Here is a 27,655-nt window from a genome sequence, read left to right on the forward strand (position 1 = left end):
GTTAAATTCAAGCAAAAATAAAATTTTGTACAAGCCAAGGCTTGAACTCAGGACTTCTCCAACACTTCTCAGGACACTCAACCACTAAAGTAGGCATGAATTTATGCAACACAAAAAACAAAAATAAATACTTAAATTTTTGGGGCGTTACAACTCTGCCCCCAAAGAAAATTTCGACCTCAAAATTTACCTAGTCAAAAGAGATGAGGGTATTGTTGTTGCATTGCCTCCTCGGGTTCCTACATGGCTTCCTCAAAACTATGATTATGCCATAGTACCTCAACCAGTGGAACTGACTTCCTCCTCAGAACCTTTACATCACAGTCTAAAATCTACACCAACTCCTCCTCAAAGGTCAGATCTGGCCTAACCTCAATCTCCTCAGTCGAGACGATGTACGCAGGATCAAAACAATATCGCCTCAGCATAGAGACGTGGAACACATCATGAATCCGGTCCAACTCTAAAGGTAACTCAAGTTGATAGGCAACCGTCCCAAGCGCTTCGATATACGGTAATGCCCAATGAACCTAGGACATAACTTGCCCTTCCGACCAAACTTCAACACCTTCTTCCATAGGGAGACCTTAAGAAACACCAGGTCCCCCACAGAATACTCAATCTCCTTACACTTCAGATCTGCATATGACTTCTATCTGTTAAATACCACCTTTTGTCGATCCCGAATCAATCTAACTTTATCCTCAATATCATAAATTAATCCAGGACCTAGAATACATTGCTCGCCCAACTCAGTCCAACACGTAGGAGTACGACACCTACGACCATATAATGCCTTGTAAGGTGCCATCTCTATGCTAGACTGGTAGCTATTGTTGTATGCAAACTCTCTAATGATAAGTAATCCTTCCAACTACCCCAGAAGTCAATCACACAACTCCTTACCATGTCCTTCAGTATTTGAATCACCCTCTCTGGCTGACCGTCTATCTGAGGATGGAACACAGTACTGAAGTCCAACCTTGTACCCAATGCCTCATGTAACTTCTTCCAAAATTGGGACGTGAAACGAGGATCTCTATCAGACATTATAGAAACCGATATCCCATGCAGTCGCACTATCTCAGACACATACAGTTTAGCCATCTTTTACAACAAGTAATCAGTACGAACAGGTATAAAATGAGCAGACTCAGTCAATCAATCCATGATGACCCATACTGAATCTTTCTTAGTAGGCATTAAGGGTAGCCCACCAACGAAGTCCATAGTCACTCTCTCCCACTTCCACAATTGAATCTTAACTGGCTAAAGCAACCCTGAACGCAACTGATGTTCAGCCTTAACCTGCCGACAAGTAAGGCATTTACTCACAAAGTCGGTAACTTCACGCTTAAGACCTGGCCACCAATATAATTCCCGAAGGTCCCGGTACATTTTATTCCTACCAAGATGCATCGCATAAGGACTACTATGAGCCTCCTCCAATATCAATTGCCTCAAATCAGTATTCTTCGGTACACAGACTCTCCCACAAAAACATAGTACCCTTTCGCTATTCAGCCCAAAATCTGAAGTTTCTCCACTCTCAATCTATCAGAAACAAGAACCCAGTGACTCATCCTCCAACTGTTTACCCTTAATCTATTTAATCCACATCAGTTTAACTTAAAGTTTGGCCAACAGACTACCATCATCAAATAAGCTAAGTCAAGCGAACATCACCCTCAGATCAGTCATAGCCCTACGACTCAGTGCGTCAGCCACCACATTGGCTTTACCAGGATGGTATTCAATCGAACAGTCATAACCTTTAAGTAGCTCAACCTATCTACGCTGTCTAAGATTTAGCTCCTTCTGAGTGAGGAGATACTTGAAGCTCTTGTAATCCGTGTGGATGATACATTTCTCACCGTATAGGTAATGCCTCCATATCTTTAGTACAAAAACCACCATACCCAATTCTAAGTCATGTGTCGGATAGTTTGTCTCATGAGTCTTAAGCTGATGAGACACATGCGCCACTACCTTACCTTCTTGCATCAACACACAACCCAAACCAACGTATGATGCATCACTGTACACAGTAAACTCTTTACCAGACTCTGGCTGAATCAAGACAAGAGCCTCAGTCAAAACTTTCCTACTGCTCATCAGTCCAGTTAAATGATACCCCTTTATGCAACAACTTAGTCAGAGGTGCAGTAATCAACAAAAACCCCTCAATAAACCATCTATAATACCCTACCAGACCCAGAAAACTCTAAATCTTAGATACTGACTTAAGCTGCTTCTAATCCAGAACAGCTTCAATTTTTTGAGGATCAACCCTAATCCCCTCAACAGATACCACATAACCCAGAAATGCCACCTCCCGTAACCAAAATTTACATTCACTGAACTTGGCGTACAATTACTTCTCTCTCAAAATCTGCAGAACCACTCGGAGATGTTCATCATGCTCAATCTCAGTCTTTGAATACACCAGAATATCATCAATAAACACTACAACGAACTGGTCCAGATAGGGTTGGAACACGCGGTTCATCAGATCCATAAAAGCTGTTGGTGCATTCGTCAATCCAAACGGCATTACCAAGAACTCATAATGACCATAACGAGTCCTAAACACAGTCTTATGTGCATCAGTCTCTTTAACTCTCAGTTGATGGTACCCATATCGAAGATCTGTCTCAGAGAAAACTGAAGCTCCACGAAACTGATCCAATAGATCATCAATCCTTGGTAGAGGGTACTTATTCTTAATCATCAATTTGTCAGTGCTCCCCATGGAAACACACTAGGACGGATGAACCCTCGATCTAGTAACTCTTGAATCTGAGCTTTGAGTTCCACAAGCTCTTTTGGTGCCATTCCATAAGAGGTGATGGACACCGGAGTTGTACCAAGCAGGAGCTCTATCTCAAATTTAACTTCATGGCTTGGAGGTAATCTAGGTAGTTCATCAGGAAAGACATCCGGAAAATGTTTGACCATTTTGATGTCCTTAACAGAAGAACCCTCAAATTCTGAAACACTGATGTAGGCTAGATACGCCTCACAACCCTTACGAACTAATTTCTCATCCCTTAATGCAGAAATTTCATTACTCAAGTAATTCTGTCGTTCCCTAATTACCACTATCTCCTCGTCCTCCTCCGTTCTTAGTACTACTCGTTTGGCGGCACAGTCCAAGCTGACTCGGTGCTTAACTAACCAATCCATACCCAGTATCAAATCAAATTCTTCAAAAGGAAGTTTCATTAGATCTGCCAGAAAGATAACCCCTTGAACCTCTAAAGGAACGTCTCTAAAATATTTATTAACTCTAACGGACTGCCCCAACGGATTCAATATAGTAATTCCATTCGAATTATTCTCAACCGGAATCCCCAAGTTCTCAGTAATAGTATATGTAACATAGGAATGGGTAGATCCTACATCTATCAATACAATATAAGATACATTGAAAATTAAAAATGTACCCGTAATAACATTTGGAGCGTCACCATCCTCTCGACGGCGTGCAGCATAAACCAATGCTGGCTGCCTCACCTCAGTATGACCGGCACCTCTATCTGGTGCTTCACGACCACGGCCCATGCCATTCCACCTCTAGCCTTTCCGCGACCTCTCGGTGGCTGCTGAACAACCCTCTGAGGTGCATTACCAGAACCAAAACCAGTAGCTAGCACCTGATCGGTCCTCCGCGAACAATCTCTGATACGGTGCTTCATAGAACAGCACCTCAAACATGCCCCAACCCGTTTCCAGCACTTGCCCTGATGGCGTCTCCCGCAGTCGACACAAAACTACGGTCCAGCAGCAGCAGTAAGGGCCCCAACTCTGATCGGCCTATCAACTTTGGCCTTTTCCTTATGCCTCTAAATGAATTTAAGGGCTCAGCATCCCTCTTACCCCTACCTTTCTCTCTATTCTAGTGCTCAGTGGGCTTTACTTCCTCAGCAATTTTAGCCTTGTCAACCAGTGCTGAAAAATTTCACTCCCTCTGAGGAGCTATCAGAACCCTTAGACCATTTCTAAGGCCATCTCAAATTAAACGCAGCGCTCGTATTCAGTTGCCACCATCCTACATGCATAGCGGCTCAAACGTAGAAATTTAGCCTCAAACTTAGCTACTGACCTATCCCCCTGAGTTAGGTTCAGAAATTGCCTCCTACGGGCATCCACATAACTGGCACCCACATACTTAGCTTGGAAAGTAGTCTTGAAAAACTCCCAAGTCAATCTATCGGCTTGAGTGTCTTTTTTAACAGTAAGCCACCATTGGTAGGCCTCATCTCTCAACAATGATACTGCACCCTTTAATTTCTGCTCAGGGGTGCAGTCGAGCTCATCCATAATCCTCTCTGTGGCCTCGATCCAGTATTTAGCCACATTAGGGGCCACTCTAGCAATACCTTAAAATATCTTAGCCCTATTATACCTGATTCGTTCCATAACCGACCCATGACCCACAGTACCAGTACTAGGCCCAACAACCCTTTCCAGAATCCTCAACGTCACTTGGGATAATGCATCTGTAACATCCCGAAATAGGGTTTAGTCAGAATAGTGGTTTTGAGACCACAAATTTGATATCAAAATATTTATTTTATGATTATTATGAGGTTTAGAATATGAGAATATGCATGTGTTAAAGTTTCATGAAGAAATTTCGAGACCACAAATGGGAATGCTGGAAGCATTTTGGGGCTTGTCTTCGTTGTGAATCAAAGGAACATAGGATCAGGGATTGTCCTAGGAAGCCAGCTCAGACTCAAGTGGCTGAACAAGGGGCTGTGCAACCTGTCTAACTAGCGCAAGGTGGACCGCCACCGCCGAGAGGTCGTGGCCAAGGTCGCGGTGGCAATGGCCGTGGACGTGGGGCACCTAGCAGAGGTATTGTTAATGCTGAGGCTCGTCAGCCAGCTTTGGTATATGCTGCTCGTCGCCGCGAGGAGGGTGACGCACCTGATGTCATAACTGGTACGTTTTTTATCTCTGGCGTACCTTATACTGCTCTGATAGATGTGGGGTCAACTCATTCGCATATTGCATGTGACATTTCTGAGGCATTGGGTGTTCACTTTGAGGAGACTGTGTGTGGGGTAACTGTGATAAGTCCTTTAGGTCACTCGGTTAAAGTAGAGAAACTCTTTAGGGAGGTGCCTTTAGAGACTCAAGGTAGGATTTTCTGTGGAGACTTGATGGAGTTACAGTTCAGAGAATTCGATTTGATCCTAGGGATGGATTGGTTGACCAAGCATAGGGTAACGCTGGATTGTGCAGTTAAGAGGATAGTGTTAAGGACTGTTGAGGATGAAGAGGTAATGATTATTATAGAACAAAGAGATTACTTGTCCAATGTAGTATCGACTTTGAGGGCTGAGAAACTGATGCGTAAGGGATGCGAGGCATATTTGGCTTTTGTAAGCCAAGTTGAAACTGAGAATCTGACTGTGGAGACCGTTAGAACTGTTAGGGAATTCCGGGATGTTTTCCCAGAAGAGCTTCCTGGATTACCTCCGAATCGGGAAGTTGAGTTTGGAATCAATTTGCTGCCTGGAACAGCTCCAGTATCCATTGCACCCTATAGGATGGCACCGAAGGAGTTAGTGGAACTGAAAGCTCAAATCCAAGAGTTGTTGGATAGAGGCTTCATTAGACCTAGTGTGTCTCCATGGGGAGCACCGGTCTTATTTGTGAAGAAAAAGGACGGGACGATGCGCATGTGCATCGATTATCTCAAGTTGAACAAACTGACGATAAAGAACAAATACCCACTGCCAAAAATTGATGATTTTTTTGACCAACTTAGAGGAGCTTCGGTATTTTCATAGATTGACCTTCGATCTAGATACCATCAGCTAAGGGTAAAGGAAGTGGATATTCATAAGACAGCATTCAGAACTCGATATGGTCATTACGAGTTCCTGGTTATACCGTTTGGGTTGACGAACGCACCTGTCGCTTTCATAGATTTGATGAATTGGGTATTCCAACCTTACTTGGATCGATTCGTGGTAGTTTTCATCGATGATATTCTGGTATATTCGAAAACCAAGGAGAAACATGAGGAGCATCTACGCATTGTGCTGCAAGTGCTGAGAGAGAAGCAACTGTATGCGAAGTTTAGTAAGTGTGAATTCTGGTCGCGATAAGTGGCTTTTCTAGGTCATGTGGTTTCTGCTGAAGGAATTAGAGTGGATCCCCGGAAAATTGAGGCAGTTCTGGGATGGAAACCACCAAAGTCAGTATCGGAAATTCGGAGTTTTCTGGGTTTGGCAGGCTATTACCGAAGGTTCGTAGAGGGATTTTCTCTGATTGCCGCACCATTAACGAAACTGTTAAGGAAAGGGGTAGAATTTGTTTGGACTGAGAAACAGCAAAAAGCTTTTAACCATTTGAAAAAGGTATTGACTGAAGCGCCAGTGTTGATTCAACCGGAGTCTGGAAAGGACTTCACTGTGTACAATGATGCGTCGCATGTGGGGTTAGGATATGTACTGATGCAAGAGGGTAAGGTGGTCACTTATGCTTTGCGACAGCTTAAGCCTTATGAAGCGAACTACCCTACACACGATTTAGAGCTAGCAGCAGTGATCTTCGCGTTGAAAATCTGGAGACATTACTTATATGGAGAAAAGTGTATCATATACACAGACCATAAGAGCCTAAAGTATCTGTTGACTCAAAAGGAGTTAAACCTTAGGTAACGAAAATGGGTAGAGTTGCTTAAGGATTATGTCTGTTCAATTGAGTACCACCCAGGTAAGGCTAACGTGGTGGCTGATGTGTTGAGTCGAAGGGTTGTTACTGATTTGAGAGCCTTGTTTGCACATTTGAGTCTGTTCGACGATGGAAGTCTGTTGGCAGAATTGCAAGTGAGGCCTACTTGGACTGAGCAGATTAAAGAAAAACAGTTGAAGGATGATTCGTTAGTTCTTCAGTTTTGGCAAGTTGAGAATGGTGAGAATGAGGATTTTGGACTGAACACTGACGGAGTTCTGTGCTTTCGTGGAAGAGTTTGTATTCCGAAAGACTCTGAATTGAGGCGGTTAATTTTAAAAGAGGCTCATGGTGGACCCTGTGCCATGCATCCTGGAGGGAATAAGTTATATCGAGATCTACGAGAGGTGTACTGGTGGCCTGGACTGAAACGGGAGGTGACTGAATTTGTTGGAAAATGTCTGACGTGCTAGCAAGTTAAGGCCGAGCACCAATTGCCTTCTGGATTACTGTAACCGGTGAAAATTCCACTATGGAAGTGGGAGAGAGTAACTATGGACTTTGTGAGTGGACTACCTTTGACACCCACCAAGAAAGATTCTGTGTGGGTAGTTGTGGATAGGTTAACAAAATCTGCACATTTCATACCAGTTCGTACTGATTACTCACTGCAAAAATTGGCCAGGTTGTATATGGCAGAGATAGTGCGACTGCATGGAGTGCCAGTGTCGATTATTTCTGATCGAGACCCTAGGTTTACATCTCGGTTCTGGCAGAAGTTACAGGAGGCATTGGGTACACGATTGGATTTCAATACTGCTTTCATCCTCAGACGGATGGACAGTCGGAAAGGGTTATTCAAATTTTGAAGGATATGTTAAGAGGTTGTATCATCGATTTTTGTGGTAGTTGGGAGGACTACTTGCCATTGGCAGAGTTCACATACAACAACAGCTACCAAACAAGTATTCAGATGGCTCCATATGAGGCACTTTATGGGCTGAGATGTCGTACACCTACGTGTTGGACAGAGTTGGGTGAACGACAAGTGCTTGGACCGGAGTTAGTGGCAGATACTGAAAGTAAGGTTAAGTTGATAAGAGATCGATTAAAGGAGGCATCTGATAGACAGAAGTCGTATGCGGATCTAAAGTACAAAGAGATTGAGTTCGCTGTTGGGGATATGGTTTTCTTGAAGGTTTCACCTTGGAAGAAGAACTTGAGGTTCGGCAAGAAAGGTAAATTGAGTTCGCGGTTTATAGGGCCTTATCGGGTTCTTAAACGGATAGGGCCAGTAGCGTATCAGTTAGAATTACCACTGGAGTTGGACAGAATCCATGACGTCTTTCATGTGTCTATGTTGAGACGATATCGATCGGATCCTTCCCATGTCGTGCTAGTGGAGGAGATTGAAGTAAAGACTGATTTAACCTTTGAAGAAGAACCCGTACAAATTTTAGATCGAGAGGTTAAAGTTTTAAGAAAGAAGTCGGTTCCATTGGTAAAAGTACTGTGGCGTAATCATGGAAGGAAAGAGACTACTTGGGAGTCAGAAGAGACTATGCGTCAACAATACCCTCAATTATTTAGATCAGGTAAATTTTGAGGCCGAAATTTTTTTAAGGGGGTAGAGTTGTAACACTATGATTTTCGGGATTTTTTTTACGCGTTTCTGTGATTTTTGGTAAATTTTGAAATTTTGGTGTTTTGAATATTGGAATTGTGTTTAAATGTGTTAGTGGGTCTTTAGAAGGCCCAAGCCTAGGTTAAACATGGTAAAATATCAAGGTTGGGTTTTAAGTGAATAGGAGACTAGGTTAAGTTGGCTTTAAGAAGAACTTCGTAAGTCATGACACAAATAAGGCTTTGGTAAAGTGGCAAGGTGGCGCCACTAGATTCCTAAAAAAATGGCGCATGGGAAGGAATTGAAGGTCCAAGGTTCGAGTCGCAAGGTAGGCATGTAGTTACTTTTTAATTTTGGACATGTGCTGGGCACATGATCACTCAAGAGAATTTTAGCAAGGGCCTTAGGGAGGTTGGGCCGATTTCTTTAGTTGATATTAGGGTTAGGCAAGTTCCTCTTCTTGATGCCGAATTTTCTCCCTCTCTTTTTCTCTATTTTCTTTCTTCCCTTATACTTCTTCTGTTAGCCAAAACTTTCTGATCACCCTACTCACCTTCTCTTTCGATCCCATCCTCCACAAAACCTCCACAGCCGATTGCCATAAAAGTCGAATCCCGAAACTCACTACTTGTGCTGATTTCTCCAAAGCCAAAATCCTTCGGTATTTTTGTTCCTTTTGATCAACATTCATCTTCTCTAAACCCTTGGTACCGGTCGGAAGCATTATTCCAAGGTTATAGCCTCGAATCGTCATCTTCTTCACCACTTAAAAAGTCGAAATACCATAAGACTTAGGGGCTTATGGCCGAAACTTCAGATCTCCTGGATTTGGGTTTTGCCATCATTTAGAGGATAGATCTACATCAGATCTGTGTAGAAATCAAAGAGGAATAAGTGGTAAGTGCTCATTACTTCAGATCTAGTCTTATTTTTTTTTTTCAAGTTAGAAAAAGCCAAAATTCCTAAAGGTTAGGAAGGCTGTCGATTTGGGCTTGTAGCTCTAAGGGTTGTTATAATTGTTTTATTTTGATAATAGTGTGATCTAGAAGCTGCTGATCGAAGGCTTGGACGAGTGGAACGACTGGATCTAAACCTAGTCGCTAATTTCGGTAAAGGTAGGATCGCTAGTGCCTAAGGTGCTTTTGGCCGAATATGGTAAGGGGGTTAATACGTAGTTCGTTTTTTATAGTTAGATTAATGTGTTAGTAATCCAATTGTAGGCAGCTCGTGTGTGTAGATCTCGTCAGCATATCGTCCAAACAGGTGTGTAACTGACACCCTTTCATAGTTTAGATCGGCAAAAGCCGAAATGTCGAAAAACTGATATTTTGTAGACTTGCGAGTGTGCGAATGCTCGTAAGGTAAATCGATTAACGTTTTTGGTAAACTACAATGTTTAGACTGCAGAGTGCATGATTTCTGTGCCTTTGATATTTTTGGGCTTTATGGGCCAAAATTGGGATAGTGGGCCAATGGGCCCAATTCGGTAAGAACCCTCGATAAGTGTTCTGTCAGTACGTGAAAGGTGGGAATATGCATGAAAACCCTTAAAACTAATAAAATTACTGAAATATCTTTATAGGTGGACAATTTACAGATTTACCCCTAGGAGTAAAATTACTGATATACCCCTAAGGTTAAGGTTGACCTGAATGCATGTTTGACTGTTATTATTTACTGCATGCTATGTTATTATTATCTGATGCATGGGACTGGGATACTGATGGAGGAAGTACTGAAAGTGGCTTGTCCACGTACTGGAGGCTTTGCCTCAACTTACTGATAACTGAGCAGCAGTGCTGCAACTGTGGAGTGTAGGGCTAGGTAGGTTGAGCTATTCCCCACATGGAGTGTAGGGCTGGTACGGGTGGAGTTTAGCGGTTGGTTATAGGCTGGGTTGGGCTTGCATATACGAATATGTCTGATCTATTTTGGAATGGGCCTCTGGGCCATACTGTTATCTGAAAATAGGGCTAAGGTCTAGTTTATTCTGAAAAGGGCTTCGGCCCAATACACACTGTTATCTGAATGGGCTTAGGCCCAATGGGCTTGAGCTGACTTGGGCTTTGAATGGGTTTTCCTTACACACTGAGTTTTCCAAACTCACCCCTTTCCCTTTCATCCTTGCAGGTGGCCCTAGTTGGTGAACTTGGAGCTGGGTGAGATTCAGAGTGGCCACGAAGATTAATTTCTGTTTTTTTTAAGTTTCGCAATTATTATTTTTATTATTTTGATTCTGGTTTAAGTTGCAATAAGGCCGCTCTTTTTATTATTTTATTTATTTTGGGTTATTAAATTGGTTAGCTTTAGGGCGCTTTTTATTAAAGTTTCTTATTTTCAAAATATCACGATAACCGAGCAAAGTTTCCGCAATGTAAACATTTTCAAAGGAAATGAATATTATAAATAGACTTAAACTTAATTAATTATTCGTGGACTAGTAACAGGCTTAAAGTGTAGTAATGGATGTGTGCATGTCTAGGATTGGATCCGTGAAGAGCTTGGTACTTAAGCAGTCCAACAGACTCACCTCCTCTTTTCTGGCTTCTTACCTGGTGTACAGCTTCCGTTCACTTTAACTTAAAACAAAATATTCTTCAAACCCTAAGAAAGATTTTTGGATGAAACATAACTTCTTTAGTAACATTCTCCATGTGACACGCTGAATTCGGCCGTAACGTCTCGGCCGGGTTTGGGGTGTTACACGATGTATGTATTAGGCCTCGAAGGCCTGTATAAGGGATGATATGCATGTGTTCAAAAATTTTTAAATTTGGATGAATTTTGGTGAACCTATTTTGTGCATTGTGAAAGTTTAAGTCTGGTAATGCCTCGAACCCTGTCATGGCGTTGGTTATGGGTGAGGGGTGTTATAGCGTCATCCCCAGCCACTCGATTTTGTGACCTTGTCTCAGTCACAGGTGAAGCTGGTGCCTCTCTAGTTCCCTCATTAGGCTGGTGTCCAGACTACGAAGACCCAGCCCAAGCACCTCCATGTGAGTCACATTGCCGTGTGAGTCACATTGCCGTGTGACCCTTGCAGTGTGAATTTTTCTATCTTTTTCCATGAAGTTCTAAATGTTTCTGATTTAGTCCCAAATCATTTCTAACTTGTTTCTAGGGTCTCAAGGGCTCGAATAAGGGATGATATGCATGTTTTTGAATGAGGTATGATATGATTTATGAAATGTTTGAAAATGAATGATTTAAGTTACATATTTACAGTCATGCTCCATAACCCTATTCTAGTGACGAATATGAGTTAGGGGTGTTACAATTAGCAAGTGTTTTAATTATGTATATTTTGTGTTATTGATATATAAATGGAGATAAAAATAAAGAAGTTGATTTAAACAGTGTTCAGAAAGGAAAACAAGTAGCAAAGGATTGAAGGAAAGCTTAAAAAGGACATTCAAGCTAGTATCCAAGTAAGTACTCAAAATTCTTTTGTTACATAAGTATTAAAGTGTACAACATGTTAAATTTAATTATGATAATTATATGAAATTGATAAACACATAAAATTCTATAAATATACATGAATGAATATACTTATACATGATTAATATGAAAGGAAATTATAAGAAGTAATGAACTAAATAAAGTGATAAAAGTAATCTAGTGATTATGTTACACGTATAGTTTTGTGAAATTAAATGACTTATTTTTAATTTTGAAAAAGTGTAATGAAAGTATGACTCGTGAATACTAAATGTGAATTTGTATTATTAAAATGTCCATTGTATTATTAAAATGTCCATGTAGACAAGATTTGAATTTTTAGATATAGTTAGCATGTTATAAGAATATTTAAGCACGTCAACTAATATTTACACTTCAATGCCTACTGAAACCCGCACTTCAAGGCTTATTGTAATTATTTCATGTGTCCATCATATTCATTTAAGTCTCTTATGGGCTAAAGCTAAAATGGTAAGTGGAAAGTGATAGTTAATTGTGATTAAGTAATGATTTTTACGTTTAATTTATATTTTCATTTCTTAATAGTTATGTTTATAAATGTATTTAATTAAAGTTAAAGGTGATATTTGAATTCTCTAAGTACTCACTAAGTTATTTCATTGCTTTACACATTTGTTGTTTAAATACATGATTGAAAGTAGAGTTTGAGGGAATAGTTTTGGAGTAGCTGTCTTGACTTACATCTAATCACCATCAAAACAAGGCTTGAAGAACATGAACTCTATATTTTGTTATTTAGAGTGGTATGTACATAAGTTTATAATAGTTAGAAGTTTGCTAGCAAACTAGTTTAACATTATAAGATTGAGCTATGCATGGATGACAATGTTAGAACTATGTGATGCTTGATTTTATAATCAAGTAGGGATGACTTTGTACGTTGTTTTGGATGATATTTAGGAGTATTTTGAGGTCTAAGAATGGTTGAGAATAATTAAGAATTATTTGGGTATGAATTGGTATGGTTTAAAGTGTATTTAAGCTTGATTTTGACTCCTCTACATCCAAGTCACTATACTTGGGGACTAAGTATCAATACATACGAACTTCAAACCTAAAAATCTATAGTAATAAGCCCAAGTCTCAATACTTAGAATGCAAGTCTCAAGACTTGCTGCCTTGATAAAAAAAATGCTATTTTTAAGCCTCGAGTGACCTCGAAATGCTCTTGCTTCGTAGTAGGACCTTGAGAATGGTTTTAAGTATTGCAACAGACATGAATAAAGCCAAAAACATGTGTAAAAGTTGAAAAGTGTTATAAGCAATTGGATGTGAGTCACTTGCTCGAGTTAGAAATTAGATTTGGATAAGGAGTGTTACAATGTGAGGGATTTATGTAAAATGAATGATCGGAGCATTGTTATATCTATGAAGGTGACAAATTGACAATGTTGATACGAACCTTTTCCCATATATCTTTCGGGAATTATGTAAATCTATCTCATATGAGGAAAATACAATACAGATCAGATTGTGTAAGTGTCGAATAGCTCAATGACGAGAGTATAACAAATATAATATATATCTTCAAAAGGTAATAGAGATAGATCTAAATAGATTTTGAATTTGTTGATAATTTTAAGGCTTAATATTACTAAGGTATCTATTTTGTTTCTAAATTTTTATTTGGACATGACTAAAACTTAATCTTGGAAATTGTAACCCAAGTTGGTACTTTTTATTATACATGAGTAAGACTATTAGATTTTAGGAACTTTATTTTTTATTATTTTGTTGTACAATAAACCAAGACAAATTGTTGTCCAATTTCATTTGAACTTAGGACAACCATTTATTTGTGCTCATTTTGTATATATTTTGTATAATTTTTATTTTTATAATTTCAAAAATAACAGTATATTTTTTAAAAAAAATAAAATATATTTTATAAAATTTTAGGTTTTCATTTTTATATTTTTTAGATTTTTAATTAAATTTTAGGATTTATTTATTTTTATTTCAAGTGCACAATGAATATGAACAAATGATTTTCTTGATATAAATGAAGTGGGAGAACATTTTGTCCATGTTCAGTTAGAACATGTATTTTTCTAGTAATTTTATATACATTTTATACTTTAAAAGTTAATAATAAAAAATGTTTTAAATATAAATTTTAGAGTTAAAAGAAATTTAGTTTTTATTACTTAATTAGTAAATCATTTTTAAATAAATTTTATTTTTATTCCAGATTTTAGAAACTAATATTAAACAATTTAAAAATATTTTTTTATTTTATATTGATAAATTTAAAATAAATTCTATATTTTAAAATGATTATAAATAATTTAAGTAATAAAAATAGAATTTATTTTAAGATATTGATTTGTTTTAAAAATAATTTTATATTTTAAATAATTTTTGATATTATAAATACACATTTAAAATGAACCTAAATAAAAGATTGTCCAAATTTATTTGTATTGAGACAATCATTTATCCAAATTTATTATACACTTGAAATAAAAAATAAAATCATAAAATTTTAAAAAAAATTCTAAATATAAAAAAGTAAAAACAAAAACTTATAAAATACAAAGTTTATTTTTAAAATATATATTGTTATTTTTTATATTATAAAAATAAAATTACTAAAAAATACATTCAAAATATCCTAGATAAATAATTATACAATCATTTATCTAGGTTCAAATAAATCTGGTCAAATCCATTATATGCATAATTCTAATTTTTTTAAATTTTAAATTTATTTTATTAATGTTTGTAACACATCTTAATATTTTATTCATTATGCATTCAAAATCTGTAATGAAAAAGATACTAATTTATATTTTTAATACGATTAATATAAAAATAATGATGATAATAAAATTAAATATTGTAACTCAAGAAAAGAAAATTTCAACACACCCCAATGAAAATAAATACATGCTTTAAGTCTTCTAACCCCACCCGATTCGGTGTCGTGGATGGGCACAAACGATATTAAAGTGCCCTCCTTCCGAAGTCAGTTCGAGTAACGGTGAGACGGTTCACAAAAGGAATCACCTTCCAAGTTCCTCTGCTTGTGTAACTACAGAGAAACAAAAATCAATGTCCAAAACTAATTTGTGTTACCTTGTTTTATTGTTAATTCTATTGCCTTCTTCATATTTCCTTCCGTTAGTCCTTGCCAAATCTCGAAATCCGATCACAGTACATGCCGACTTTTTCTATCTTTATAAATTTATTTTTTCAGTTTTTTATTTCGAAACTCTTTTATTGTATTTGTTTTTCTAATGGGTTGTTTTAACGGTATTTCACAGGATTCTGAGATTAAGAAAAAGAAGAGTGAATGTTATGCTGATATCGACAGGTGGGTACTTCCCATTTCTCCTTTTAATTTTGGGTTTCTTTAATTTTCTTTTATATTCACTGTTTGTCTTCGATTAGGGTTTCTTTTTTCTTATTTGAATTGTAACAAATCTGGGTTCTTAATATTTGATTGAATCTTGGGTACTTCAGTGGAATTTATTTCAGTTTTTATACCATTTTCTCAATTCAACTTTCATTTTTCCTCTAACATTTTTATTTTTGGTGAAAAAGATTATTGGATAAGGAAACTTTGGGTTTTGATGCTTAACACAATGTATTAATTTCAAGATTTCTTTTCTTGGTGTAATATTATATTTTATTCTTTTTTATGGTGAAATCAGTGGACTGTGGGGTGGGCACTGCAAGTCTTCATCAATAGCAAAGGAGAATTGTGCCTTAAAGTGCCTTTCTCCTGCTTGTTACGAGCTTATATATGAAAGTGATCCGGTATGTAAAATCCCTCGTTGTTGTGGTGGTCTACTGCATCTGTTTATATCATCTGGTTTAATGGTTTCTTCTTTTCGGATTTTTATATTGTAGCTCGAAGAAGGAGAGAAAGATTATATAAGGAGCCAAGAATTCAAGTACTGTATGTATAAGTAAGTTTCATAGGTTTTCTGGATTCATCATGTCTTTTCCGTTTGATGTTGTGCAATAATCATGCTTTTATTCAACATATCTTAGAATGTGAGGGATGGACTTTGGAGCATAAATGCATGATGCATCACATCTTTCCGATTACTCTTACCCCCTCATTTGGACTTTATCGTTTCTTGGAGCAGCATTTGAGGCTAGGTCTATAACAATTATATCTCTTTATCTGTCTTAATCTCGTGGAGAATGAATGTATTATGCACCACAGGTTGTTCGATATTTTACTCTAACCCCTCATTTTAACATTTATCTTTTCTGTGGAACAGTATTTGAGGTGTGGTCTATAACAATAATAGCTCTTATCAATCTTTAATCCCTTGGAATTGATATTATGGTAAGAGTGTTTGAACAAGGTTGATGTTATGTTCCGGGGTTTGGGATTTATAGTTCAGTTCATCAAAGGGAGATAGGACACGTTAGAGAGAGACATGGATCTCTTTAGGGTTTGTGATAGAAATTCTGCTTAGGTTTTGTTATGCCATAGATCCCTTTAAATAAGGACTAGTCTTTATTACATAAAAAGGAAACCTATTCTAGAAAGGAAAGAAATCAAATGAAATAAAAGCCCAACAAAACCTAAGAAAAGAAATACAGTCGCAAGCTAAGCCTTAACTAGAAAATCAAAATTAATGGTGTTTTCTAACGTAAGTTCTGCCCATAACGTTACTCCCATCCTGGAGAAAGATATTGTCCTTAGGCTCGAAGTCAAGATAAACTTAGTGAGAGGTCTATTCCATAGATGTCTTGAACCTTTACAAACTTATTCTCATCTATTCACTTCGTTAGATTAATCTCTACAAACTTCTCACCAGCATTCAAATTTTTCAAAAATAACGTAGCAAGTTTAGACCCATTAAGCTTTAACAATATTGAGTTGGAGGTTTTTTTTTTTTTAATAGGATTGAAAGAAAAGGAATGGGTTGTTGGATATTAATTTAGGTGGAGTTAATGAATAAGACAAGCAAGTGAAGTCGTTTGTGATTGCAATGGTTTTTGTCGAGATAGGTTTAGGAGGGTACGATGCATAGGATAAGAAAGAGAGATTAGTAGAGGTCACCATGGTTTGGTTTTGTTCATCTACCATAGAGTAACTAACCTTTTTATCTGCAATCAGTTTATCTATTCCTTCATGCATTTGATCGAACACTTTTGTTTTGGTTTCAGCCATAATTTCGTCAACATGCTGCAACTACAATCTAGCATCTATTCTGTCTTTGTTCGAATGTGCCCAAGTTCCTTGCATATTTCTGCTCGCCAATTTGCTGACCATTGTTTTGCCATTGCCGAGGATCATAGGCTCTTGATTCCAAATTGTTACATTCATGGGTTTGGAATTGATAGTTCAGCTCATCAATGGGGGACTGAAACCTTAGTACTTGTTAGACAGAGACCCAGATTTCTTTAGGGTTTTTGGTAGAAAATCTACTTAGTTTTTATTATTTGATACACCCTTTTAAATAAGGACCAGTCTTTATTGCATAAATAGGAAACCTATTCTAGAAAGAAGATAAATAAACTGAAATAGAAGTGCACCAAAACCGAAGGAAAGAAATAAAAAAAAGGCCACCTAAGCCTTAATTAGTGAATCAAAATTAATACCCCAAACCTGATGATTTCTGTTCTAGCAAATAGAATCAACGATTGTGTGTGCCTACCATATGAATGTAAGCCTCGTGGAGTATATAAACGGAGGTGTGAATACTGATATTTTCATGGATTTGTATGATTCTGAAGGAAAATTAGGGTAATTGAGATATGACTGCAGGGCTAGGGTATGGCAGATCTACCTACCGAAGTGTAGATGAATTAGTTTGGGGTATGTACTCATCATCACATGATCTTTATGACAGTGATATCAGTTTTTAAGGAGGTTAAAAATATGGTTAAGAGTGGTTTTTTTATAGGGCTCATTGGTTTCCACCTATTTAACTAAATGCAATTAGGTAATTGAACTTGGTTCATTCGGCTTAATTCTTATAGGTTGTGTGATCAGTATTTTTGGGGCTTTTAGGATGTGACATAGGATCCTTGGACCTTTTGTTTATGAATATAACAAATTGAAGTCCCTTCACTCGGAAGATGCATTTTGTTGGAATGAACTAATCGCTGCAACGTGGACATTTTACATGCAGCTGAGTCTCTTTATCAGATTTAAGGTTGTTGTAGACAAACTGTTGCTTGATTCAAATCCTCTTATTTCACCCTTTTTTTTTCCAATTTGTGCAATTTGTCTTGTATAAAAAATATTGTGATGACAATGCTCTGGTCCTCCCCCCTTCTCTGTCAAGAGTCATAGAGGCTGTTCCTTTTTCATAATAGAAGTATTTTTGTGATGCAGACTGTATACACAAGCAAACCACCACTAGTGTCTAGTTCATAGGTTAGTGTCTTTTAGTTTGGGCTGTAATTGCTACTCAGCACACTTTCTTTGGTAAGTGACTTCTGAATCCTTGGGCTAAATGATGTTAAGCATTGAATCTACTGCAAATTTACTGATTTCCAGTCTCTTGGCAGAACATTATCAAACATTTTTTGGCTGCTATATAACTAGCCTCATTAAAGCATTCAGTTTCTACTGTCATAAAAAACCTTAACAGAGCATTTGCATTACCTCCATTTTTTACTCCTGAGATGAAAATAAAAGGAATAAATTAGAGATACCTTTTCAGTCTTTTTTCCTCTCACTTCCTCAAGAGGTGCTACCATTCCGTTAATATCAATGAGGTGAAAGGAAACCTGAGAGTGCTCTTCATTGTCATTTTTTGACAACTTTTTTGTACATGTCCCTGATGTGCTTGAGACTGCACCACATCAGTACTTATAGTGACAGCCATTTTTATTTTTGGCTTATCTTGATCAACATTTCTAAGGAATGTTTCTCTCTGAATTGTGGCTAAGGCACCTAGCATACAGTTTTTAGTTTTCCATGTCTGTTTCTGCTGTTGATTTTGGGTTTTTTGATGAGCTTCGGTAATTTTTATCTAGTGAGAAAGGGAGTGTAATAATGTTACACACAGGATGATTCGACCTTTTAGAAGGAGCATATTAAGTTAGGATGTTTGACAATGAATCTTGGGGCTTGGAGACAGGATAGTAAGTAAATCCCTTCAACAGTTGTATCAATTGATATAATTTCTCAGATGTGTTACTAGTTCATAGATGAGAAGAGTTTATATTGTAAGGGCAAGTAAAACGAATTTGCTTTCATCATAGCTTATAAATGATTGATGACTCAAAGTCTTAATATTCATTTAGATAATTTACATATTTTATTGGCGAGTTTTCTCACTATAATCTTGTTAAAACCTTATAATTCATTAGCCTACAGAAGGAAACTACATGCCATCTGATTTGAAACTGTCTAAACCCCTAGATAGATGTCCCCCCCCCCCAACATTCCCCCACAATATCAAATACGGTATCTAGAATGAAAGAGAAAACAAAACTGGGTTATTGACAGGATAGTTTCTTCCCTGTGCCCTATATTGGGTTTAATTATATTGCTGCTTTCAAGTTGGCACCATTTCTGAGGAGCTTATTTTCCTTTTGAGATGCTGCTCTAGCTTATCTTGTTGATATCATGGTATGCCTTTTACCAAAGGAGGGGTTTCTAATATAATTTCATCATAACATTCTGGAAGGTCCCCAAGCTGAGTAATATGTTTATATTTATTTGTTTGTTTATTTTGCAGGTTATCATTAGGAGAAAGCCTTGAGGGTGTTAGGGGTTCCTTTGATCATTAAAACCATGTAAGCTGAGAGCATTGAGTATGAGTTGGGAAACTGATGCTGTATGGAACAATTGTATCTTTACATTATTACGGACAATAAGATAAAATGTTTCGAGAAAAATCAGTGAGATGTTTGGGTTATTGATAAATCACTAGTTCCTCTTTCTTTGATATTTGGTAGTAACAAGGTTTCATTTTCACTCCACGTTTTTGTTTTCTTTTTTAAAAAAGTAGTGCGTTTGAGCGAGGCAGGCACTAGGTTGTTTTCTTTCTTCACCTTTTGTGAGGACCCAATAGCAATTAGATGGCTGTGAGTGATCTCGGCTGATGGCATTGACTTGTATATATCAACGCATGATATAACACAACTGTTTTTATGCAACACACAATTCATGTATTTGATTACCGAAACGGTAGTTGGGGAAATTCTATTTATTTTTGCTTATAAATATACAAAGCATCAACCAAAATCGACACTCAATTTTGCACATCAGATTCTAAATAAATGTTGGGTATATTAAGTGTAGGTAGGGGTTATATCGGTTTGGTTCGGTCAAGTTTTTTTAGAGTTTTTGAGCCATTCGAGCCATTAGTAATTCGGTTTGGTTTAGTTTTGTTTTTTTTAATATATATTAATTTTTTGTTTTGATTTTTTTAGACTTAATTTGATAAATATGAGTTTTGTTTATAGCTTTTGAATATTATTTAATAAAATTTTAAAGTGTTTTCATAAATATTTTTAATAAAAAATAATTTTTTAAGAGCTTTTAAACTATTTTCACTATTTTAATATAATATATTTATTTTATATCATAACAAACTAAAATTAATTATATATTAGATAAAAAATAGAATTCGATTCAATTTTAAATAATTGTGGTTTAAAAACTAAAATCATGTAATCAAAATAGTTAATTTTCATTGATTTGTTATTTTTAAAACAAAGTTTAAGCTAACTATATTTTTTCTTTAGAAATAATTTTTTTTTTTTAGTAAAATTCTATTTCACCTAAAGAAAATCTTTAATGGCTGTAATGATTTGAATTAAGTCAGAATGTTGAACAGAATTAAATTATGTCAGATTAAAAACTCCAAGTATAGTACAACGATGTCAAAGAAGGTTGGCAAGAGTTTCGACTCTCCTAAAAGGGAAATTCAACTTTTGACCCTCTAAAATTTATAAAATTTTAAGTTAGAACATAATAAAATTGCATTTTAACCTCAAAATTATAAAATGTTAATATAGTTCTTTAAAAAATTATAAAGATATAAACTATTAAAATGATAAAATTATATTTTATCTCTCATAAAAATATATAATTTAATTCTGGCCCTAAAAAACTTTTTGACTTTGCCCTTGAGTACATCGAAGAAAATCATAATTTAACCATATATGCTTATACTTTTATTAAAACATTTAACCAAATTGGTGTCATTAATTAAAAAGATACTAACTCAGATAAATAGCAAAAATGTTACAAATAATAATACAAGTTAACAAAAATAAAATGTAAAAATAATTTAATGTTTTTTTAAATATTCTTTTAGAAACAAAACTCACAAAAAGTTAACTAACGAAAAAAAATCACTCGCTTTTGTAACTAGTTCAACGTTTGATTTTCAGTTTAACGGATTGAAACAATTGTTAAAAATAATCCAAGTTTTTTTGTTAAAAAATATTTTTTAAAAATTTATTATTTTTTATTTTAACCTATTTTTAATTCTTAGTTTTCAATTTTTTACCAATTCAAATTAATTCAGGGTATTTCTAATTATATGTCGCTAGTTGAACATCTAATTTTCGATTCAATCAGTTGATTTGTCCAATGTTGATAATATTGCTTTAACAACTACTTCATCATTATAGACTGCATTTGAATCATGGTACTTCTTATGGACTGACTTTGTGATATGAATTATTATAAAGACACTTCTGGACATAATTGTAATTACTCAAGTCTAATTTTATAGGTCCAATTAGTCTCTTCGCTAGCTCAATAAAAGCTCGATCGGATTGCATTTGAATCGAAAGAAAATTCTACGACTTTGGAAACAATTTAATTGCGTTAATTTATTCGATGTGAAATTAAATTAGGCGGTCGTGAGAATTGTTCAACTAGATAATTTGATTAAAAATAATAATTTGAAAATCGTAGTGATTTTTGGGAAAATTAATTTTGATTAAGTAAAATTAAATTAATAAAATTAATTACAATAAATATAATATTTTTGAAAATTAATTTTCAAAGCAAACAATTAGTCCAATAGGTAATTGAACATGAAAATTGGACCTAATATCGAAAATTAGAACTGAGAATAAAAAATCAAGATCGAAACCTAAAACTAGTTGAACTAGGCCCGGTGTGTAAAATAGGGTCGACAGTCCAATCAATGGCTGGATCGGACCAGTCAGGTCGTCACTGGACTAGACTGAATCGACAACATGTAACGCCCCAAAATTTAAATTTTTATTTTTTGCGAATGTGTGATACATCTGTGTATTTGCTTCAGTGATTAAGTGTTCTAGGTGTGTGTAGGAGGTTCCAAGTTCAAGTCATGACTTGGGTAAATTTTGGTATTTTTATGAATAAAGCCCTATCTTTGGTCAATAGGCTTTTATTTAATTGTTGATAATCTTATAATAGAATGAGTCTGTTGGTCTGGTGGTTAGGTGGAGTGTTAATATGCTGGAGGTTTTGTGTTCAAATACTTGTGTGTGCATGAGCATATATTTTTACTCTTCCTCTGTGAACTGAAGGAGTTTTGGTTTGGCCGAAATTCTGTAGTGGTTGTGAGTAGTGGGGATGTAGGGATGTAGGGAGAAAAATAAAGGATTGGGGAGTTATCGAGTTGTCCTATTGTTGTTGGTTGTTGCATTCGGCTCTCCCTTTACTCATTCTCCCAAGTTTTCTGACAAATTTTTCCCTCTTCCTTTTCCCTTTCTCTCTTCCGTTTCTTTTCCCCACTTGCTGCCGATTTTCCATTTGATTTCCTCTTTTCTTATTTTATTCCCTTGTTCAATCCGTTTCTGATGTACTGCGGTTGTCTTTCCTTTTTTTTGTAAATGGCATTTTCGTTAGTTCTGTCGTTGGTTAAGCGATTAATGGAAGGTTCATTTTACTCACGTTTAGGTGCTACACGAAGGTTTTAAACGGGTTTTCCAGTGTGTGGTGACTGCTGGTTATTGTATCCATCTCGGTAAGACTTCGAATCGTCGTTTGACGTAGTTTTCAAGTTATTCGTTTGGGATTTTGGTAAGAATGGCTTCTATAATTGGAATTAATCGAGTTTTGGGTGTTGATATGTTGTTTGGTAAGTTCTGAAAGGCTGGGGGTTCATCTTAGCTTCAATCAAAACCAGGTGTGTATTCAATTGCACAGAAAAAGAGGTTTCAACGAAAGCCGAAAACCTCACTGTCGATGCCACACGCCCGTGTGGTAGGCCATGTGATGGACACGGGCATGTGTTCGACGAGGCTAGGCCATGAGCACATGACATAGCCATGTGATGGCTAGGCAGGCCGTGTGCGACACACGTGCTAGACTGAACTGGGTCGCATGGGCCACACGGGTGTGCGGGTCCACACCGATAAACCACACGGGCATGTGGGATTTTGGGGATCACACGGCCAAGGCAAAGTTGGGTCGTGTGGGCCACATGGGCGTATGGGCCCACAGGGCAGGCCACATGGGCGTGTGAGCCCATTTTTACTAAAATGACTGTTAAGATTGCACGGGTCGGCCAAGTCGACTGTGAACTTTCCGTAGGGTCGGTAAGCACTACTTAGACCCTTAACTGTGCGATATTAGTTGTGTGTAAGCACTACTGAGCATGTTATATACAAGCATGTATACCGAACTGCATGTGTGTTTGACAAACCTATGATAGCATGACATTTCATTGTATGTTGCATTGGGTTGGGTTGATATTATTTGGAGGAAGTGTACTGAAAGGCTCTTAAGCCTAATATACTGGTAGCTCAGTTGCAAATTACTGTTTTGTGCCGCATTCGGTACTACCTGGAGTGTAGGGATAGGTGGGTTGATTTAATCTCCACAGAAAGTGTAGGGTTGGATGGAGATGGTGTGTAGAGGCTGGTTGGGTAGGACTTTGATTCTGAATATTGCATGACTGCCACTGATACTGTGATGGGCTAAAGCCCTACTACATATTTGATATGTACTGAGATGGGCTAAGGCCCACACTGTTATTGATACTGAAAAGGACTTCGGCCCAGGACTGTTTTAACTGTGCACTGTGACTTGCTATTGTTTGTTTTCTGTGGGATTACACACTGAGTTTACTTAAACTCACCCTTTTGTTTAAATGTGCACAAGTAATCCCCAGAGCTAGACAGATTAGTGCGGCGAAGAACTCGACAGTGACCATGGTTTTGGACTGTTATGGATTTAAATATGATTCTCGGTTTTATTTCTATTTTTTTTCATTGGTTTAAATTTTGGGTTATAAATTGGACTTTTAGGACTTTCGTATGGTTCTGAGGTTTTGGTTTTCTTTACTTTATGAATTTTAAACTGCTAGTTGTAGGAAACCTTGGTTTTCAAAAGAAACAAATGTTTTATTAAGAAATACATGATTACTTAAATTGTTTTAAAAGCTTCCGCAATGTACAACATTTTGAAATCACCGACTAAATGAGTAACACGATTTAGAAGCTAACAAGAGATTACGAAAAGTATTTAAGCGGATAATGGTTTTATCGAGATGGCACAATTTTCAAGCACCCTATCATGTGACATCGCTAGATTTGGCCATAACGTCTAGGTCGGGTTTGGGGTGTTACACAACAGCCAAACCAACTGCCACACCAGCTAATGTCTGGCCGGTGGTGCTCCGGCCTTGGCAGCAAGCTGTTCGAACAGTCTGCTAGGAGTTTCGTCCAACCCCATCAGTCTCATTAGGTTAGGCATGCCAACAACCAGCCCAAATAGGCACCTAACAATCAGGGAAAAGAGGTAGGCTGGGCATAGGTCTAGCCGTTCAAACAACCAGCCTCACCCTAGCTAGTACACCAACGGCCTCACAAGGAGGCACCGAGCCGGCTAGGTCCATTCGGGCAAAACAACGACGGTTCAGGGTGTTTTTAGTGTCATGTTAGTGATTCCGCGACCGACGGTGGTTCTTCGGAGGTAAATTAGTGGAAAAATTAGACTCCTAGTGGGACTTTACGGGGTAACTTGATTTCAAATTAACTTTTTCAAAGATAATATTATTTTAATAAATTTAATATTAAATTTAATCTAATATTTATCTAAATATTAATATGAGATTATTAAATTTAGTTTAATATTTTTCTAGATAGTATTTTATTAATTTAATATTAGTATGAGATATTTAATTTAATTTAATATTTATCTAAATAAAATTTTATTAATTTAATATTAAGATGATCAATTCTAATCCTAATTGAACTCTTTGTAAATTCTCCTTTTATAAAGTGAATATGGTTCATCATTCTCATACACTTAAATTCAAGAAAAGTTGTAAAGAGAAAATTCTTTAAAGAAATTATTTCAGAAAATTTTTAGAGATGTTCTTGTTATTTACAACTTGATCTTAGAAGTCTAAAGAAATTACGAAATTGACCCACTGATAATTTTGTGAAAAATTTTCTAACTCGAAGCGAGACCACACTTAATAGAAGTGAGCTTGAGGATAGTGGAGAAGACTACTCGGTCAAAGTTTTCATCCTAGATGAATCATAAAGGTACGATTTTGATTAAGTGTATACTACTTTAGATAACACTACCAAACTCTTGTTTTTGAAAAAAAAAATTAAAACTTTGGTTTTCCCTTAAGCCTACTTTCTACTACGTGTTCGGAACCCGATCTTCCAACAATAAATACCATTCATGATAACCTTCAAAGTGATTCATTCAAATTTCTTTACTTTACATTTTCTTCAAAACATCATTTGTTCTCTAAAAAAACTCCCTTATATGATCTTAGTTGAGTATTTAATTGCTTTACTCTTTCTTATTCTCTGTTTTCCTATCAGAGTCTTTGTTGAATCTTGGGGATACGCAAATCCACGAAATATCCTTAAGGATAGTGATATTTCTAAACCTCTGATTCAAAACAATCTTAAGGATATTTGGATGATGTCTGCATTGCATATACTCATGTTCGTTGCTATCGTTATTGTCGTGATGTTGTTTGTGTCGTGTTTCCATAAACGTACTATGTATCTACTTTATTATCTTCTTATTGTGTATATCGCAATGGTTTCGTTATTCCTATTGTTCGAGATTCCCATGCATCTACAACAAGTATAAAAGGGATAAGATCTAAATAATTTTGAAAGACTAGAATTGATTTAATTTTGGAAAGATAAAATATTCATTGCATGTAAAGTGTGTTAATTTTATGATTAATTATTTGAATGAAGCATGAATTTATGATTTTATTTTGCATGGATTTATTTATTATTATTGAAAAATTGGTGGGCCTTAAATTGGAGTTTGATAAATGAAATTCTTAATATAGTAATAATGTAAATCTATTCTAGACTTGATTAATATTAAATTTATCTTTAATATGGGTTGGATCAAACCTTGTGTTTTTTATATAAAAAAATTAAGGCTTTAATAATATGATATTCATTTGTAACTATGATAAAACTTTCTTGTTTACCATGTTATCGCATTTGATTGAATATGCAAGTTTAATTTATTTACTTTAAATTGCATTTTTATATATATGTGAACATGTGTATGAAAAAGAAAAAATAATGATTTTGTGCTGCAAATTCATAGGTGGTTGTTAGAAATAAGTGTAATAATGTGAAAGTGCATGTCTAGGAATAGTTCTGGCCAAGAAAGACTTGGTACTTAAGTGTGTCATATACACCATCTCTCTTACACATGTACTTGGAACCTAACACAAAGTTCTATCCAAACCTTCATCTAGAAAGACGTTTGCCTAAATGAGGTGCTTCATATTCCTAATATTTAAACCAATTTGGTTTTCTTTAGATTATTAGGAAAAGCTATAGTTAAAGTTTCCTTCGATTACGACAAGGTCATGATGACTAAAAAGCATATATACTTTTGTGAGAAGAGGATTTTGTAACCATATATTATTTTGTTGTTTAATTTTGAAAATTTTTAATGATAATGCTAGTCTATCTGCTTATCTAATTGAAATATATGTGGCTTGTTAATAATAATATTTTTGATTATATGTTGTCATGTAACAAAAACAAAATTAGGGCATTAAAACACTCACCAAAATGTGCAATTGTTAATTCAATTATACTTGAAAATTATTTGCATAGTATTTGTGTGTGTTAGATTCCTTAAATGATAATAATAAGACATGTTATGTTTTGAACATTATTTTTTTAACTTAAAATGTAAGAAAATGTGGAGGTGTCTAAAAATTATATCTTTTGATATTAAGAAAAGGAAAATGAATTCCAATTCCATGTTTATTAACTATGTTGAAGTTAATGTTGCACATATATTTCTTGCTATAAATAGTGATGTGTTTAATCATAATACTATACTTGAGATAAAAATACTGACCTTTTGAGCATATTTTCCTTTAAAAATTGATGATGTTTCTCATGCACCTGTTATACAAAATGATTGTAGATATGAGGACTTGAGAAGACTTAAAAGGCTTGGAACTGAAAGGTCTATTAGAAATATTTTTTACACTTATTTTGTGAAAATTGGTTCATCAACTTATTCTGAAGCAATTTCTTCTTCTAACTCTTTTTGAAAAGAGGTTGTTAAAGTAAAACTTAATTTAATTTTACAAAACAAACTTGGAAATTAGTTGATTTACTTTATGGAGCAAGACCCATTAGTTGCAAATGGATTTCTAAAATAAACTTAAACTAGGTAGTCTGATTACAAAGTTGGATTGGTTGAACAAGGTTTTACATAACCTTTTTATACATCAAATAGATGTTAAAACAATTATTTCCTGGAGATTTAGAAGAAGAAATTTATATGAATCAACTTGAAGGTTGTATCATTTTAGGTTAAGAATTTAAAGTGTGTAAACTATTGGTAAAAGTCTAGTTTGGAAACGATTTTCTTGCACAAAGGAAAATTAAAATTTTGAAAATTGACCCAGTTTGTGATATTTAGAGCAATAAAGCTTAGACCAAAATCATGCTTATTCT

At 35.8% G+C, this 27,655-nt stretch overlaps 2 protein-coding genes across 3 annotated transcripts; one reads left to right on the forward strand and one right to left on the reverse strand.

Annotated features, from left to right (window-relative positions):
• Positions 1–2,730: 2,730 nt before the first annotated feature.
• On the reverse strand, positions 2,731–3,564 carry LOC107939208 (uncharacterized). The gene has a single exon (XM_016872502.1). The coding sequence runs from the start codon at positions 3,562–3,564 to the stop codon at positions 2,731–2,733; it is 834 nt and encodes a 277-aa protein (XP_016727991.1).
• An 11,105-nt stretch (positions 3,565–14,669) lies between these two features.
• LOC107939206 (uncharacterized) lies at positions 14,670–19,671 on the forward strand. Of its 2 annotated transcripts, none has more exons than XM_016872500.2 (5): positions 14,670–14,956; positions 15,067–15,116; positions 15,457–15,562; positions 15,656–15,714; positions 19,462–19,671. In XM_016872500.2, the coding sequence occupies exons 1-5, from the start codon at positions 14,855–14,857 to the stop codon at positions 19,511–19,513; spliced, it is 369 nt and encodes a 122-aa protein (XP_016727989.1). In that variant the 5' UTR covers positions 14,670–14,854; the 3' UTR covers positions 19,514–19,671. The 2 variants fall into 2 exon arrangements, with proteins under 2 accessions (XP_016727989.1, XP_040940643.1); XM_041084709.1 differs by lacking the exon at positions 19,462–19,671 and adding an exon at positions 16,934–19,194 and having other exon boundaries at positions 14,699–14,956.
• The last annotated feature ends 7,984 nt before the right edge of the window (positions 19,672–27,655 follow it).

This window comes from Gossypium hirsutum, chromosome A13 (genome assembly GCF_007990345.1).
Source record: "Gossypium hirsutum isolate 1008001.06 chromosome A13, Gossypium_hirsutum_v2.1, whole genome shotgun sequence".
In the NCBI taxonomy this organism is placed as follows: domain Eukaryota; kingdom Viridiplantae; phylum Streptophyta; class Magnoliopsida; order Malvales; family Malvaceae; genus Gossypium; species Gossypium hirsutum.